The sequence below is a fragment of the Podarcis vaucheri genome (assembly GCF_965113315.1).
Source record: "Podarcis vaucheri genome assembly, chromosome: 12".
In the NCBI taxonomy this organism is placed as follows: Eukaryota; Metazoa; Chordata; class Lepidosauria; order Squamata; family Lacertidae; genus Podarcis; species Podarcis vaucheri.
In genome coordinates this window covers 20,202,779-20,218,048 of record NC_138750.1, presented here as the reverse complement: position 1 = coordinate 20,218,048, position 15,270 = coordinate 20,202,779, and the positions used below count along the sequence as shown (strand labels likewise).

At 46.5% G+C, this 15,270-nt stretch overlaps 1 protein-coding gene across 1 annotated transcript in view; it reads left to right on the top strand.

The window, feature by feature from the left end:
- The window catches only part of TGFBR2 (transforming growth factor beta receptor 2), a 66,483-nt gene that overhangs the window by 18,377 nt on the left and 32,836 nt on the right, over positions 1 to 15,270 (top strand). The window contains exons 2-3 of the mRNA XM_082193429.1: positions 9,695 to 9,860; positions 14,218 to 14,405. Of these exons, the coding sequence (XP_082049555.1) occupies positions 9,695 to 9,860; positions 14,218 to 14,405 (354 nt within the window). The remainder of the gene's footprint in view (positions 1 to 9,694; positions 9,861 to 14,217; positions 14,406 to 15,270) is intronic.

Sequence of the window (15,270 nt, the reverse complement as noted above, 5' to 3'; positions counted from 1 at the left end):
TCGGACTGAAAAGGTGTGGTTAAGCAAGTGTCTTTAGCTGAGGTTTAAATCCCAACAATGAAGGGAGCAAGCACAAATGGGAAGGTTATTCCACCAAGCAGGATTGAGCCATTTGGTATTGGAGGAGGCAGATACTTGTGTCCTGTGCTACTTAGGTAAAGGTAAAGGGACCCCTGACCATTAGGTCCAGTCAGGGCCGACTTTATTGACCGAGGGAGCCGGCGTACAGCATCTGGGTCATGTGGCCAGCATGACTAAGCCGCTAGCGGCAAACCAGAACAGTGCACGGAAACTCCGTTTACCTTCCCGCTGGAGCGGTACCTATTTATCTACTTGCACTTTGACATGCTTTCGAACTGCTAGATTGGCAGAAGCAGGGAGCTCACCCCGTCACGGGGATTCGAACCGCCGACCTTCTGATCGGCAAGTCCTAGGCTCTGTGGTTTAACCCACAGCGCTACCCACATCCCCTGTGCCACTTAGGGCTTTATAAACTGTTACCAACACCTTGGGCCCAGTAGCTTACAGGTTGCCATTTCAGTGCAATAGAACAACATTCATTCATTTATTTATTTATTTATTTATTTATTTATTTATTTAGTATACTGCCCTATACCCAGAGGTCTCAGGGCGGTTCACAGAAAAGATCACAATATATAAAATCAAAATAAGAACAATAACCCAATAACACCCCCTCCCAAAAAAGAGCCGCATTTTAAAAGGGTATAGGATGTCCATCAGGTCAACCAAAGGCCTGGTTTAAAAGGAACGTTTTTGCCTGGTGCCTAAAGGTATATAATGAAGGCGCCAGGTGAACTTTGCTGGGGAGAGCATTCCGCAGACGGGGAGCCACTGCAGAGAAGGCCCCGTTCTTGTGTTGCCACCCTCCGGACCTCTCGAGGAGGAGGCACACAAAGAAGAGCCTCAGAAGATGATCTCAGGGTCCGGATAGGTTCATATGTAAAGAGGCGGTCCTTGAGGTTTGCTGTCCTGAGCCGTTTATTTGCAAGGTCTCCCACCTGCACAATGGGCCTTTCCCTCTCTCCTCCCTTCCCAGCTCCCATCATTCCACTAGCCAACATATGCAGTAAGCAGGAAGGATGGCAGCTGTAGTCCAGCAAGATCTGGAGTGACAAATATACCCCTTTCCTGATTTAACAGGGTTAAGTAATTTGCCTGATTTTTTTTTTACACAAAAAGTTGCAGTAGCTGTTTTTATACATGCAACACAAATTTCTCATGAGACTGCAGGGAGAAAAAAGCCCAACCACTTTCTTTCCTTTTTTGTTGCTCAGAACTGTAAATCACATGTGCTATGAACTTGCATGAATGTTTTTAGAAAGAAAAACACCCTAACAGGAAATGAGGCTTAAACCCATATAGCTGACATGATGTTTGCAACAAAAGGCAGGAAATTCAGCGTTAAGGCTGACATCCCACCTTCAGTAGGGCTGGGTTGGTGTGAGTGAAACATTTCTTTTCAGTTTTCTTTTCCATTTAGTTTTGTGTTAAGTGTTACTTAAGGCTAATCTCTGTGTGTATTTGAGCGAAATACACACATGAAGTGTTTTGCAGGTATATTTCTACATATGTGGGTCTTGTTGTTTGTTGTGTGTTTTGCATAGGGGTCCTCACTGTGTTTTGTATTGTAACTGGCAATGTGCCTGGCACTAGCCTGGCTCCTTTAAAAATGGTGCGGTGTTCATTATTTATACATTTTGGCCAGACCTCTGATTGCATCACCTTTGGCACACGCATTGTTGTAATATATTTGGCTCTTTGGGATGTTATAGTGAGAGCCAAATCTTTTATGTTACGGTATGTTACTGATTTTAAAATGAAAGCCTTACAGCTCTAGAGACTCTTAGTGTATGAAGTGCTTTTCTGGTTTTCTTTATTTTCAAGGTTACTCTCTCAAATATCAAATCAACATAAGCCTGATTTCAAAGTGTTTACAATTAAACCTTTTTTTTATATAAAAAACAACAACAGTACAATAGTCATATTCAGTAAGCCTCATTGCTACAGCAGGGCTTTTACCTTTGTCTTTCCTTAAATAAAAGATACCCAGTCATCAATGGAAGATGCTTCTGGCTCTTTAATCTTACCACAACACATCTTTGGAGCAAAGGCAGTTTTCCCTGCTTGTTTTACTTACATGTTTCCCTGCTTGTTTTACTTACATTCCACCTTTTCTAAACTTGCAGGAACAAATCCGTCAAATCTATAAATGAACTCGCCACTATAGATATGATGAGCCTATGATGTGGTGATAAAAATATTTACCTCCTCCCACAATCAAAATCTGCTCCATTATATCTCTGCTCATTCCCACTATAAGATGCCAGTCCAAAAAGGAATCCATAATATTGTTTTCCCAAGGAGCTGAAGACTCTGAAGCAGTTAGGTTTGCCAGGCAATGCTTCAACAATAAAGGTTAAATCACAGATACCCCCCCCCCCCACCACCACTGGGGAAAACTTACACTGCCTCTCATTTTCATTTACAACTCTTAGCAGGACTTCTCCAGTTGATCTCGTTGGGTGGGGGGCAGTTTTAGTATGCTGCTGATATCTCAGATAAATCAACCTTGTTAATAAATTCATAAAAGTGATGAGTCTTTAAAAATGGATAGTCCTTGGGACTGCGAGAGGAGAGACAAGTGCTCCTTCCCTCTTGCGTCGACCTACTGAATTTTAGTGCTGCAGTTTCCCTCCTCTGCAAAACGAGCCTCTTGGATTTGCCGATCGAAAGGTCGGTGGTTCGAATCCCTGTGACGGGGTGAGCTCCTGTTGCTCGGTCCCAGCTCCTGCCAACCTAGTGGTTCAAAAGCATGCCAGTGCAAGTGGATAAATAGGTACCACTGTGGCGGGAAGATAAATGGAGTTTCCATGTGCTATGGTTTCTTTCATGGTGTTCCATTGCGCCAGAAGCGGTTTAGCCAAGCTGGCTACATGACCCGGAAAGCTGTCTGTGGACAAACGCCAGCTCCCTCGGCCTGAAAGCGAGATGAGCACTGCAACCCCATAGTTGCCTTTGACTGGGCTTAACTGTCCAGGGGTCCTTTACCTTTACCTCTGCAATCCATTTGTTTCATAAAGAGGGATGGAGCACTTCTCTCTCCTTAGCCAGCCTGCTCACTCACCTGTGTGTAATTCATTGCCACCTGTGGCTACCAGGCTTGTGCTTGAATTTAGAGCTGAGATTACCTAACAAATATTGGACAGATTCATCATCATTCATCATCATTTTTAATTTGTATACCGTCTTTCTGTCTTACAATACTCAAGGCGGTTTACAGGTTGAAGAAACAAAAAAATGTACACCTTATAACAATCTAATGCAATACAAAAATGTGATAATAAAACATAACTTTAAAATAAGCAACCTACATCAAAAAAGTAACATTCAACAATCATTAGAATAGTAAATAATAATAATAATAATAATAATAATAATAATAATAATATCAGCATATAGATTCAGTTAACGTTTCCTCTTAATGGGATTTAGGATGAGAAATGTTTGCTTGCAAACATCCCATTGCAAAAGAGAGCGATGTAAACATTCAGAATATGAATGCAGTATCCAAGGAGCTCTGTGTTGCTTGTTTGTGTTCAGAAGTTCACAGACAAAGGAGGCTGGTGGCCGGTTTCCAAAGAGATGATTCACTTTCCCTCTGGGAATTCTGATAAAATGGATGACTCTTTCTGTGGTTGCTTGAAAAGTGTCTCTTTCTCTCTCCCCCCTTCTGCAAAAGACTATGCACCCTCTCCAGTAAAAACAGACAAAATTCTTGCCCTCTTAGCTTGTCCTCAAATTCTTGAAGAATGCTAACTGTCAATTTGTACTATATTTAGCTAATTGCTACTTCATAGTACATCCTAATTACGTGTGCCCATTTTCTGCTGAATCCAGATAGCTGTCCTGTCACTAGATGTTGTTGTTGTTGAATCTGCAAAAGTGTGACAACTTCTGATACAAGTGACAAACCAAAATTGCAAATCGAAAGGCTTTTCTGACAATCCTATTTTCCTCCATGGGGTTGTCATTGCAGTGATTTAAGGACACATGCAAAACCTTTGTATCAGAATTGAAAATCCGCATGAATTATCCAGGAAAAGGAACAAGTAAGCAAGTTCTGGCATGACTCTAGAATCTTGATTGTGGAGTTTCTGGGAAAACATTTTTGCCTATGTATACTCCTGCTGAAATAATTCCAAGAATTCTGCCCTGCATTCAAGATTTCAAAGCAAGAACTAGACATTACCTTGGCAGATGCTTTTGCTTCCAAACCTGTGTTTGTTGGGGTAATAATACGTTTGCAGAGGAGGCATTTGCAATGTTTCTAAGGTGAAGGGGTGCCCACTCTGCGAAGCCAGTTCGCCTGCCAAAGGCCTTGAATCCTGTTGTTATGAGAAAAACCTGCTCCTTTTCCCTTATGGGGTCCCCAAGAGCAAATATAGAGTTCTTTTGTAGGTTCTCTATCGGTAGGAGAAAATAACAAGAGACCAGCCAGAGAATATTGAGAAGCAAAGCAGCTAGTAAGCCTGATCTTTATTAAAGCTGTTGCAACAGGGTGCTCCCCCCCCCCAGAGGAGGGGGCGAGGGACCCAGAACAAAGGTGTGCCCGCACTTATATAGACTTTGAAATTGCCCACCCTCAGACTCCAGACCACCCCCCAGAAACATCATGTGTACATAGCCCAGGGCCACTTCCCCCAGTACATCATAGGGGGCGGTCTAAAACAGAATCCTACGTGTGTTGTTTACCTCCCGTCTGCCATTTACCTGATTGCATTATCTGGGTTTTGGCCACTCTTTTGTTGTTATAATTACTTAATTCCTGAATCCAGGTCACAGGCTCACCCTATTCACACCTTAGTAAAGGTAAAGGGACCCCTGACCACTAGGTCCAGTCACGGACGACTCTCGGGTTGCGGCGCTCATCTCGCTTTATTGGCCGAAGGAGCCGGCGTACAGCTTCCGGGTCATGTGGCCAGCATGACTAAGCCATTTCTGGCGAACCAGAGCAGCGCACGGAAACACCGTTTACCTCCCCGCCGGAGCGGTACCTATTTATCTACTTGCACTTTGATGTGCTTTCGAACTGCTAGGTTGGCAGGAGCAGGGACCAAGCAACGGGAGCTCACCCCATCTCAGGAATTCGAACCACCAACCTTCTGATCAGCAAGCCCTAGGCTCAGTGGTTTAACCCACAGCCCCACCCACGTCCCATTCACACCTTAAATGTGCCCTTAAGGCAGGATTTGTGAGCACAGAGACAATGGGGAGATTTCTCATTTCCTTCGACCTTGCAGAGAAATATTTGAGGTCTTTTTGGGAGAGAGAAAATGGTTTCAGGACTTTTCTGTGGGTTTCAGACATGTGGTTTACATATTTGTATGTGTTTGCTTGGTATATATATATGGCCTTAAAATTCTTATAACACTGTTTTGGATCCTGGATGGGGGAAATGGAGAAAGGTGTTGTCAGGAAAGAATCTTTGGGGAGAGGGAAGGGTCGATCACCTCCCTCCCATTCACAAATCCTCTGCATTAACATTACCAGATAAAAACAGACTTGGTAATCCTCAAATTGCCTCATGATCTGTGGCTTTAACCTCCAGGTGACCTTTTTGTACTTGGTCATTCTGAAGAATTTATTCATGCTGAAGTATATGAGGTCATAACGACTTAAGCATAAGAGAAAAACATTTCCCCGCAGTAGTTAGTGATTTATTAATTTTTTTAAAAAATACTCCTTCATTATGCAACCATTTTGCTGGAAAGGGCTGTGAATTTTTAATACAGTGGTACCCCGCAAGACGAACGCCTCGCAAGACGGAAAACCCGCTAGACGAAAGGGTTTTCCGTTTCGGAGGCGCTTAGCAAAACGAATTTCCCTATGGGCTTGCTTTGCAAGACGACAGCCCATAGGGAAATCTCAGGGACAGCGGGGAAGCGCAGGGCGTCTTCCCCACTGTCCTCGGACCTCCTCCCGCCGCCGGGCATCGGAACGAAGCTCCGATGCCCGTGCGGGGGGGAACGCCTCCTCCTGCCGCCGGGCATCGGAACGAAGCTCCGATGCCGGGCGGCGGCGGGGGAACGCCTCCTCCCGCTGCGCGGCATCGGAACCAAGCTCCAATGCCGGGCGGCGGCGGGGGAACGCCTCCTCCCGCCGCGCGGCATCGGAACCAAGCTCCAATGCCGGGCGGCGGCGGGGGAACGCCTCCTCCCGCCGCGCGGCATCGGAACCAAGCTCCAATGCCGGGCGGCGGCGGGGGAACACCTCCTCCCGCCGCGCGGCATCGGAACCAAGCTCCGATGCTGGGGGGGGACACCTTCTCCCGCCACCCGGCATCGGATGGCTTTCCTGAAGAGTTGGGGTGGGAGGAGGGTTTTCCTTCCCACCGCCAACATTCAGAATGCTGTTCTGAATGTTGGCGGTGGGGAAGAAAAACCCTCCTCCCACGCAAGCCCCGGGAACAGAGGGAAAGCGCTGCGCACCTTCCCCTCTGTTCCCGTACCTGTCCTGAAGGCTTGCGGTGCGGAGAAAAGCCCTTCTCCGCACCGCCAGCCTGGCAAGCGGTTTCCCTAGGAACGCATTAATTGATTTTCAATGCATTCCTATGGGAAACCGTGCTTCGCAAGACGAAAAACTCGCAAGAAGAAAAAACTTGCGGAACGAATTAATTTCGTCTTGCGAGGCACCACTGTATTGCACCATAATGGAAAACCTGCCACATCTCATACCCTCCAACATTTCGCTGATTAAAATAGGAACATCCTATTTAACAACAACAATATTTATACCCCGCCCTTCTGACTGGGTTGCCCCAGTCCCTCTCAGCAGCTTACAACATACATAAAACATAATAAAACATTAAACATTAAGAAACTTCCCTAAGCATGGATGCCTTCAGATATCTTCTAGGTTGTATAGTTACTTATCTCCTTGGCTCTGGGGTCAGATAGCTCCATGCCCTCTAACATTTCTCCAGTAAAAATAGGTACATCCTAAGGAAAAGTGGGACATTCTGGGATCAGATCAGAAACTAGGGACTGCTTCTGTAAATCTGGAACTGTCCCTGGAAAAGAGGACACTTGGAGGGTCTGATTTGCTCTGAGTCTCCATCAAATCTATGCACTTGCATGATGGCTGTTTAATCACTATAGCAGTGCTTGGAACCTTTTGAACTCCTGCTGTATGGCGTGAACACAGACCCGGCTTCTGTATAAACCCGGAAGTGGTTTATACTCGCACTCACTGTCCTCAAAACAAATCCTTCAGAATGCAGCCAATGGTCTACCACATTTTGGAAGGCTGTCCTGTCTTCCATCTTCTTCCGCTCCATGTGAAGTCAATGGGCATGTGGAAACACCGTTGGACAACCATCTTCTTGAGAAGCTTTGTGGATTAATTAGAGTGACACGTAGCTCATGCAATTGTTTTTGTCTGGATAAACCAAAACAAAAGAGCCCGGGCAATAGAAGATTGCAGAAGGTCCTCAAGTCCCATGTTCTGAGCCAATCATATTGTTCAGGAAGCCTCGGTTGTATATGGGTGTTGGAGTTCCCTACTAGGACAGACTTTGCTCGTGTGCTCAAGACATCGATTCCATAAAACATATTTTGTTGCATTGTGCAAAATATGAGCAGGCCAGGGCTGAACTGATACTACCCTTGCTGGTACCTTTCCCAGGAAAATCAGAGGCTCACTATGTCAGGTTCCTACTGGAAGACCGGACAATTGTTAGAACATTAGCAGTGGCAAAGTTTTTATCGGTGGTTGCAAGATCAAATGAGCCCTATATTCTAAACAAAATGCTTGTTTAACCTGGAGGTAGGCTGGGTGTATTGTTTTGTAATGATTTGTTGGGTCTCTGGACCATAATAAAGATTGATGATGATGTATATGGGTGTTAGCCTTTGATAACCTTCTGAGAAGAAATAATAATAATTTATTTTTTATACCCCGCCCATCTGGCAGGATTTCCCCAGCTACTCTAATTAGTGATCAATAACATTCAAAAGTGTGTTTGGAGAGGTGGGGGTGGGTTAGATAAGTGCTAATGATTGTAACCTGCCTTCCAAACGGGTAGAGTTGGTAAGCAAGCAGGCCTAAGATGATCAATGCTTGCTTCTACTTCCCGCTTGCAATACTTTAAAGAATTGCTTGTGATAAAGATCAATTTCTTGATGTATCCCTTTGCTCCGAAAACAGTGTTAAATTGCTTGTTTCTCTGCTGATCAAATTTGGAACGGCTTCTCCCTCCCTCCCTTTACACCTGCAATGAAGGATTACATTTCACGAATCTGATAAAATTGACTTTTGTCCAGTAAAGGTTATAGATTTATTTATTTTTTTAGATATATGTTCCAAGGCCAGAGAAAGCTCTGCAGCTTATTTTAGTTTTTGTTTAGTATTTTATTTTATTTTTTAAAAAAGTTTTGCCTGAGGTATGTTGATTAAAGGTTAAGCCATAATAAAATGGTTAGCCTTCAAGGTGCCACAAGACAGTATGTGATTTTGACTTTCAGAAGGGTGATTTACTCCCGGTGACTTAAGATGGGTATTGTGAAGAGTTATTTCATTTCTAAGGATTGTATTCAAATGTATTATACTCAAAAAGACCCATTGAAATTAATGGACCTAAACGTCAGTGGATCTGCTCTGTGTATGATTAATGTTGGATATTGCCCTAAAAGTCTGACCCAATGTTTGTAGATCTCTGGGTGGCATTAGTTGTGTTATCAAGCACAACTAAATGGCTCAGGACTGCAAACCTCAAGGACCGCCTCTTTCCATATGAACCTATGCGGACCCTGAAATCATCTTTTGAGGCCCTCCTTCATGTGCCTCCTCCTTGAGAGGTCTGGAGGGTGGCAACACGAGAACGTGCCTTCTCTGCAGTGGCTCCCCGTCTGTGGAATGCTCTCCCCAGGGAAGTTCGGCTGATGCCTTCATTAGATACCTTTAGACGCCAGGCAAAAACTATCCTTTTTTAACCAGGCCTTTGGCAGACCTAATCCTCTGCCCTTTAAAATGTGTCTCTTTTTGGGGGGTGTTATTGAATTATTGTTTTTATTTTTATTTTATATCTTGTGATTTTTTGTGTGAACTGCCCTGAGACCTCCGGGTATAGGTAAAGGGACCCCTGACCATTAGGTCCAGTCATGATGGTGTTGTGGCGCTCCTCTCGCTTTATTGGCCGAGGGAGCCGGCGTACAGCTTCCGGGTCATGTGGCCAGCATGACTAAGCCGCATCTGGCGAACCAGAGCAGCGCACGGAAACGCCGTTTACCTCCCCGCCAGAGTGGTACCTACTTATCTACTTGCACTTTGACGTGCTTTCAAACTGCTAGGTTGGCAGGAGCTGGGACCGAGCAACGGGAGCTCACCCTGTTGCGGGGATTCGAACTACCAACCTTCTGATCAGCAAGTCCTAGGCTCTGTTGTTTAACCCACAGCGCACCCGTGTCCCAGGTATAGGGCGGTATATAAAGTCAATAAATGAATGAAAATGAATAGCTATGCTCAGTTATCACCATTTTAGCTTGAAAAAGCAACCCCAATTTACTTCAGGAAAGCTTTGCTTCCGTACCTGGTTTGTATGTAGGAACAAAGTAAATGTTTGGAATAAATGTAAATTTGTCACGTTCAATAAAGCGTGTTTTTTTCTTGTCCGCAGCTGACGATCATTTTTCCAAAATGCTTGATGGCAAATTCAAAATGGCAGCACTTTGCAAGTTTTGTGACGTGATACCAACCAGCTGCACGAATGAGGGCCATTGCATGAGCGGCTGTAACATCACTTCTATATGTGCGGATAAGAATGAAGTTTGTGCTGCTGTCTGGTAAGTTCACTCTGGCTACCTACAAGCATGTGCATTTGGTCTGTAGTTTTCTTAACCTGCAAAAGTATAAATTAAATGTTGTTCAGAACTTGCGAAGTCAGGGCTTTCTTCAATTCCATGTTTCCACCATTCAAATAGGGTTGGCTCTGCAATATATGTGTTTGTAATTTGATCCTTGGTCAAAAGGTCTAGAGACGGATGGCAACTAATAATTATTTCAGTTCTCAGTAAAGCATTAGATGCATATAGCCTTAACCCGTGATTCTTCATTCCAAAATAAGAATGTGCAAGATTAGTAGGGATAGGCTTGCATTCTAGTACAGTGGTACCTCGGGTTACATACGCTTCAGGTTACAGACTCCGCTAACCCAGAAATAGTACCTCGGGTTAAGAACTTTGCTTCAGGATGAGAACAGAAATCGCGCGGCAGCAGCGGGAGGCCCCATTAGCTAAAGTGGTGCTTCAGATTAAGAACAGTTTCAGGTTAAGAACGGACCTATGGAACGAATTAAGTACAGTGGTACCCCGCAAGACGAACGCCTCGCGAGACGAAAAACTCGCAAAACGAAAGGTTTTTTCGTTTTTGAGTTGCCTCGCAAGACGAATTTCCCTATGGGCTTGCTTCGCAAAACGAAGCTTGCCCCGGGGACAGCAGGTCTTCTCTTTTGAAGCAAGGGGCGGCGGGGAGATCGCTTCTCCTGGTGCTCCGAAGCGGGGTGGGGGGGCGGGAACACCTGCCCCAGCCGCCGGGCTTCGTAGCGCTGCTGCGAAGCCGGGCGGTAGGGCGGGAACACCTGCCCCAGCTGCCGGGCTTCGTAGCGCTGCTGCGAAGCCGGGCGGGGGGGCGGGAACACCTGCCCCAGCCGCCGGGCTCTGGAGCGCTGCTGCGAAGCCGGGCGGGGGGGGGCGGGAACACCTGCCCCAGCCACCCCGCTTCGGAACGCTGCTCCGAAGCGGGGGGGGGGGCGGGAACACCTGCCCCAGCCGCCGGGCTCCGGAGCGCTGCTGCGAAGCCGGGCGGGGGGGCGGGAACACCTGTCCCAGCCACCCTGCTTCGGAACGCTGCTCCAAAGCGGGGCGGGGGGGCGGGAACACCTGCCGCAGCCGCCGGGCTTCGTAGCGCTGCTGCGAAGCCGGGCGGGGGGCGGGAACACCTGCCCCAGCCGCCGGGCTTCGTAGCGCTGCTGCGAAGCCGGGCGGGGGGCGGGAACACCTGCCGCAGCCGCGGGCTTCGTAGCGCTGCTGCGAAGCCGGGCGGGGGGCGGGAACACCTGCCCCAGCCGCCGGGCTTCGTAGTGCTGCTGCGAAGCCGGGCGAGGGGGCGGGAACACCTGCCCCAGCCGCCGGGCTTCGTAGCGCTGCTGCGAAGCCGGGTGGGGGGGCGGGAACACCTGCCCCAGCCGCCGGGCTTCGTAGCGCTGCTGCGAAGCCGGGTGGGGGGGCGGGAACACCTGCCCCAGCCAGCCCGCTTCGGAACGCTGCTCCGAAGCGGGGTGGGGGGGCGGGAACACCTGCCCCAGCCGCCGGGCTTCGTAGCGCTGCTGTGAAGCCCGGTGGGGGGGCGGGACCACCTTCTGAAGGCGGGCGGGGGGCGAAAGTCTTTTCCCCCCCTGCCTGCCTTCCCAGGGGCTTTTAAATTGCCCCAAACAGCGGAGAAGTCCTCCGCTGTCCCGGGGCGATTTTTAAATGCCGCCCGCCAGCATTTTAAGATCGCCCGGACAGCGGAGAAGTCCTCCGCTGTCCCGGGGTTTTTTAAAATGCTGGGGTGGGAAGAAAAGCCCTTGTCCCCCCCCCCCAGCCTTCAGAAGAGGTCCGGGGACAGACTGTCCCCGGACCTGGTCTGAAGGCGGTTTCCCTAGGAACGCATTAATTGATTTTCAATGCATTCCTATGGGAAACCGTGCATCGCAAGACGAAAAAACCGCAAGACGAAGAGACTTGCGGAACGAATTAATTTTGTCTTGCGAGGCACCAATGTACTTAACCCGAGGTACCACTTTATTAGGGAACATCTTGTGATTTGATTCCATGACCTATCCAGGTTAGATACATCAGATTGCAGTTTTGACAGATTTCACAACTCCATTGAGGTGTGTGCCTGAAATCAAGAGTCACCACTCCATTCCAGGGAATTCTGATACTCTCAAAGCAAGAATAATTCGTAAGACTATAAGAAGAGCCTGGTGGGTGAGAACAAGGTCCCATCTAACCCAGAATCCTGTTTTCACAGTGGCCTTTACCTTTATATGTCCAGCTGTCCTTTGTCAACAACAATTTTTTGCTGTTTTTTGTGTTGAATATATGCTATATGGTCATTTATGGACCTTATAGGTATCTAAAGCCATTTGCACATGTTGCCATGCAGTCAGACCATGCAGAATGTAGGCACCCTATATATAGAAATGAGCAAACCAATGATGTTTTAGGGAGCAGGCGAGCAGGAGGGGCCCATTACTTACATCATAGGAGCCTACACAACACAAAACACAGTTGATGTATGTAGGTTTTATTTTATTTGTTTTTCATCTTATATTTTGGAAATGTACATCCAGTTTTTTCCTCTTTTAATTTTTTTGGGGCCCCCAAAAGAGTGGGGCCCTAAACTGTAGCTTGTTTAGCTTATACGTAAATCCAGCACTGCGAGGAAAGACAGATTGGGAAGTTACTTGAAGACCAGGTACATTCCTGACTTCCCACGAAGAATACAGCTAACCACTTGATGTCGCCTTTGGCATGCTCTGTAGCTGGCAAAAGCCCCAATGGGGGAAAGCCTAGTCACTGCTGTAGTGTTCGCCTTTGCATAGGAAGTAGGGGGGAAGGGGTGAGGCTTTGGAGATGGTATTGGTTCTTCCAGAGCCTGTTTATCTTATTCAGATGAAAGGTTTGGTCCTAGGGTATGGCACTGTTGGAGGAGTGCCAGACTTCTTCCTACTGAAAGTTCAAACACACAGATGCAGACACATTAGATGCTATAAATAAACTACGTTAGTTTATTCTTCCTGAAGAATAGGAGAAAGATGAAACAATCATCATCTATATCTTGTTGTTTGTTGTTGTTGTTTAGTCGTTTAGTCGTGTCCGACTCTTCGTGACCCCATGGACCAGAGCACGCCAGGCACTTCTGTCCTCCACTGCCTCCCGCAGTTTGATCTTGCAAACACCTATATCCGGGGATGTCAGAGAATTCCAACGGAAATGGGAGAGGAAATTGCCAATGCTTGCCCAATGGTCCCACCTCTGCAAGAGAAATCAGTTAAATGAATATGATCGGTATTTACTACTGCCGTTTTCTGTCTGCAAACAATACATAATTGACAACACACAAACACACACACTCCAGTTTGTGTTGTGTTTCCTTTGCATTGGCATGACTGGTGTAGAATAACATACTGATAATTAAGGACGTGAATTCCACCAGACGGGGGAGAATACTGGATTTGCTGGAAGCTGAACTGCAGCAGAACGGAAACAGGGATGTCTTCTTACATCATTGCATGAATCCTAGGATATCACAAAATCACACATTTCCGTTGTACTAGTAGTTGGTTTCATGGGTCATAAAACGTTGCCCCCTGTGTCTGGAGCAACTTTGCAACAATTTGTGCAGACCCAGGGACTGCCGCCTCTGAAATTTCTGTATTCCTATCGGGCAGTTGGCTTTCACTGTGTTAAAAATCAGCTGCAAGTTACCTTGAACTGTGGTCCTGTTGCTAGTTGGCTAGCTTCACATGTCAGGCTGATCTTGCGCCCATCTGAGATGTACACCCTAGGGATTTTTGCATCTCTAGGTTATATCAGCCATGATCCATCATGTTGGACAAAACCACTAGACATGTGCTTGCAAAAGGCTCCCTGGAACACCTGTCTGAGATTGCAAGAGAAAGAGAGAGGGCAAACATCACGTAGACCTCAGTACATGGCATTTATCTTAGTGGGACACATGTTGTACAAGTTTGAATTATGCGATGAAGAGGCGGAATGCAGGGCATTTTTGTTTTCGTTGTTTTTGTTCTTCCTTGTGTCTCACCTTTCATCCAAATTGGTTCCCAAGATGACTTACAGGCACAAAACTCCATGCTGACAAATCTTGGAAAGAATTAGGTTCACTCTGGTGAAGGATAGCGCTGTCACTCTGGAAAGATGCATTTTGAACCATTTGCCCGCAAGCAGCGGCACCAAAACTAACCTAGCATAAGTTACGGAGAAGTTGTAGCTGCGATATTTTCAAAGTTTAGATGAGACTCGACAACTGGCTAGCTTTACCTTGAATGCCAGGCCTCTACCTTCGGGTTCATGTTGCCATTGTTTTGATTATTTTTGCTGCTGCTGCTGTTTAAAAAATCCTATTCTTGTACAGGAGGAAGAATGATGAAAACATAACCTTGGAAACAATATGTCATAATCCCGCACAAAAGCTTCATGGGCACATTTTGAGTGACTACAATTCGGATAAATGTATAATGAAAGAGATGAAGGGAGATGGTGGTTTGCTGTTCATGTGCTCCTGCAAAGAGGAAGAATGCAACGACGAACTTATTTTTTCAGGTAAGCGTTTATGTGTGTGTGTATAAAGGTTTCGTTTTGAATATGCATTGCTCTTTTAATTTGCTTTCCTCCACTTACCCCCTTCCCATTACGCTATCGGGTGTGGTGTTTGTGGGGTGTGTGTGTTCTTTTTAGGATATCCTCTCATAATAGAATTTCCTGTTGTGAAACTTCCTAACCTTTGTCACAGTAGAAAAGGCCAGAGGTGTTCCAGTAGGAATCAGAATTGAGGAGCTATTTTGTCACTTTAAGGTCTGCAGTGTTAGTGTCACACATGCATGCTGTGTGATGTGGGCACCACATGCTTGCACCACATGCCATGTGACGTGTTGCACTCCGCGTGGCTTGTGTACATGACGTGAGCACATCACGTGCACCGGCCTCCTCAGTCGTGCTTTGTAGCCGTGTGAGTCCCTGACGTCGCATCCGGGACTGCTGGGAATGACTTTCATAGAACGGCCTCATAAGCCAGATTAGGAGCTCCGTTGGGCCAAATTTGGCCCGCAGGCTGCAGGTTCCCCACCTACAGAATATAAGGAGAGAGACGTCAACGCCAAGCCAAAATTGCTAATAATGTTATCGTTCTATTATATTTGTAAACCACTTTGAGGGTGTGTTTTCTTAAACAATCCAGCGGTATATAGATTTCATGAAATGAATAAAGCCGAGGCAGTTTGCCTGCTCAGTAAGGGTGAATCGTAACGCTATAAATGGATTAGCAGAGAGTACGAAGCGGAAGTCCAGGGAGGAAATGTGAGGTAAACAAAAACTTATCTCAAGTCAAGATCGAAGCAGTTTTTTGGTCATCCACTTTTATTATTAGGTAGGCTGATAAATTCTTGCAGTACCTCTGAACAGCACAAAA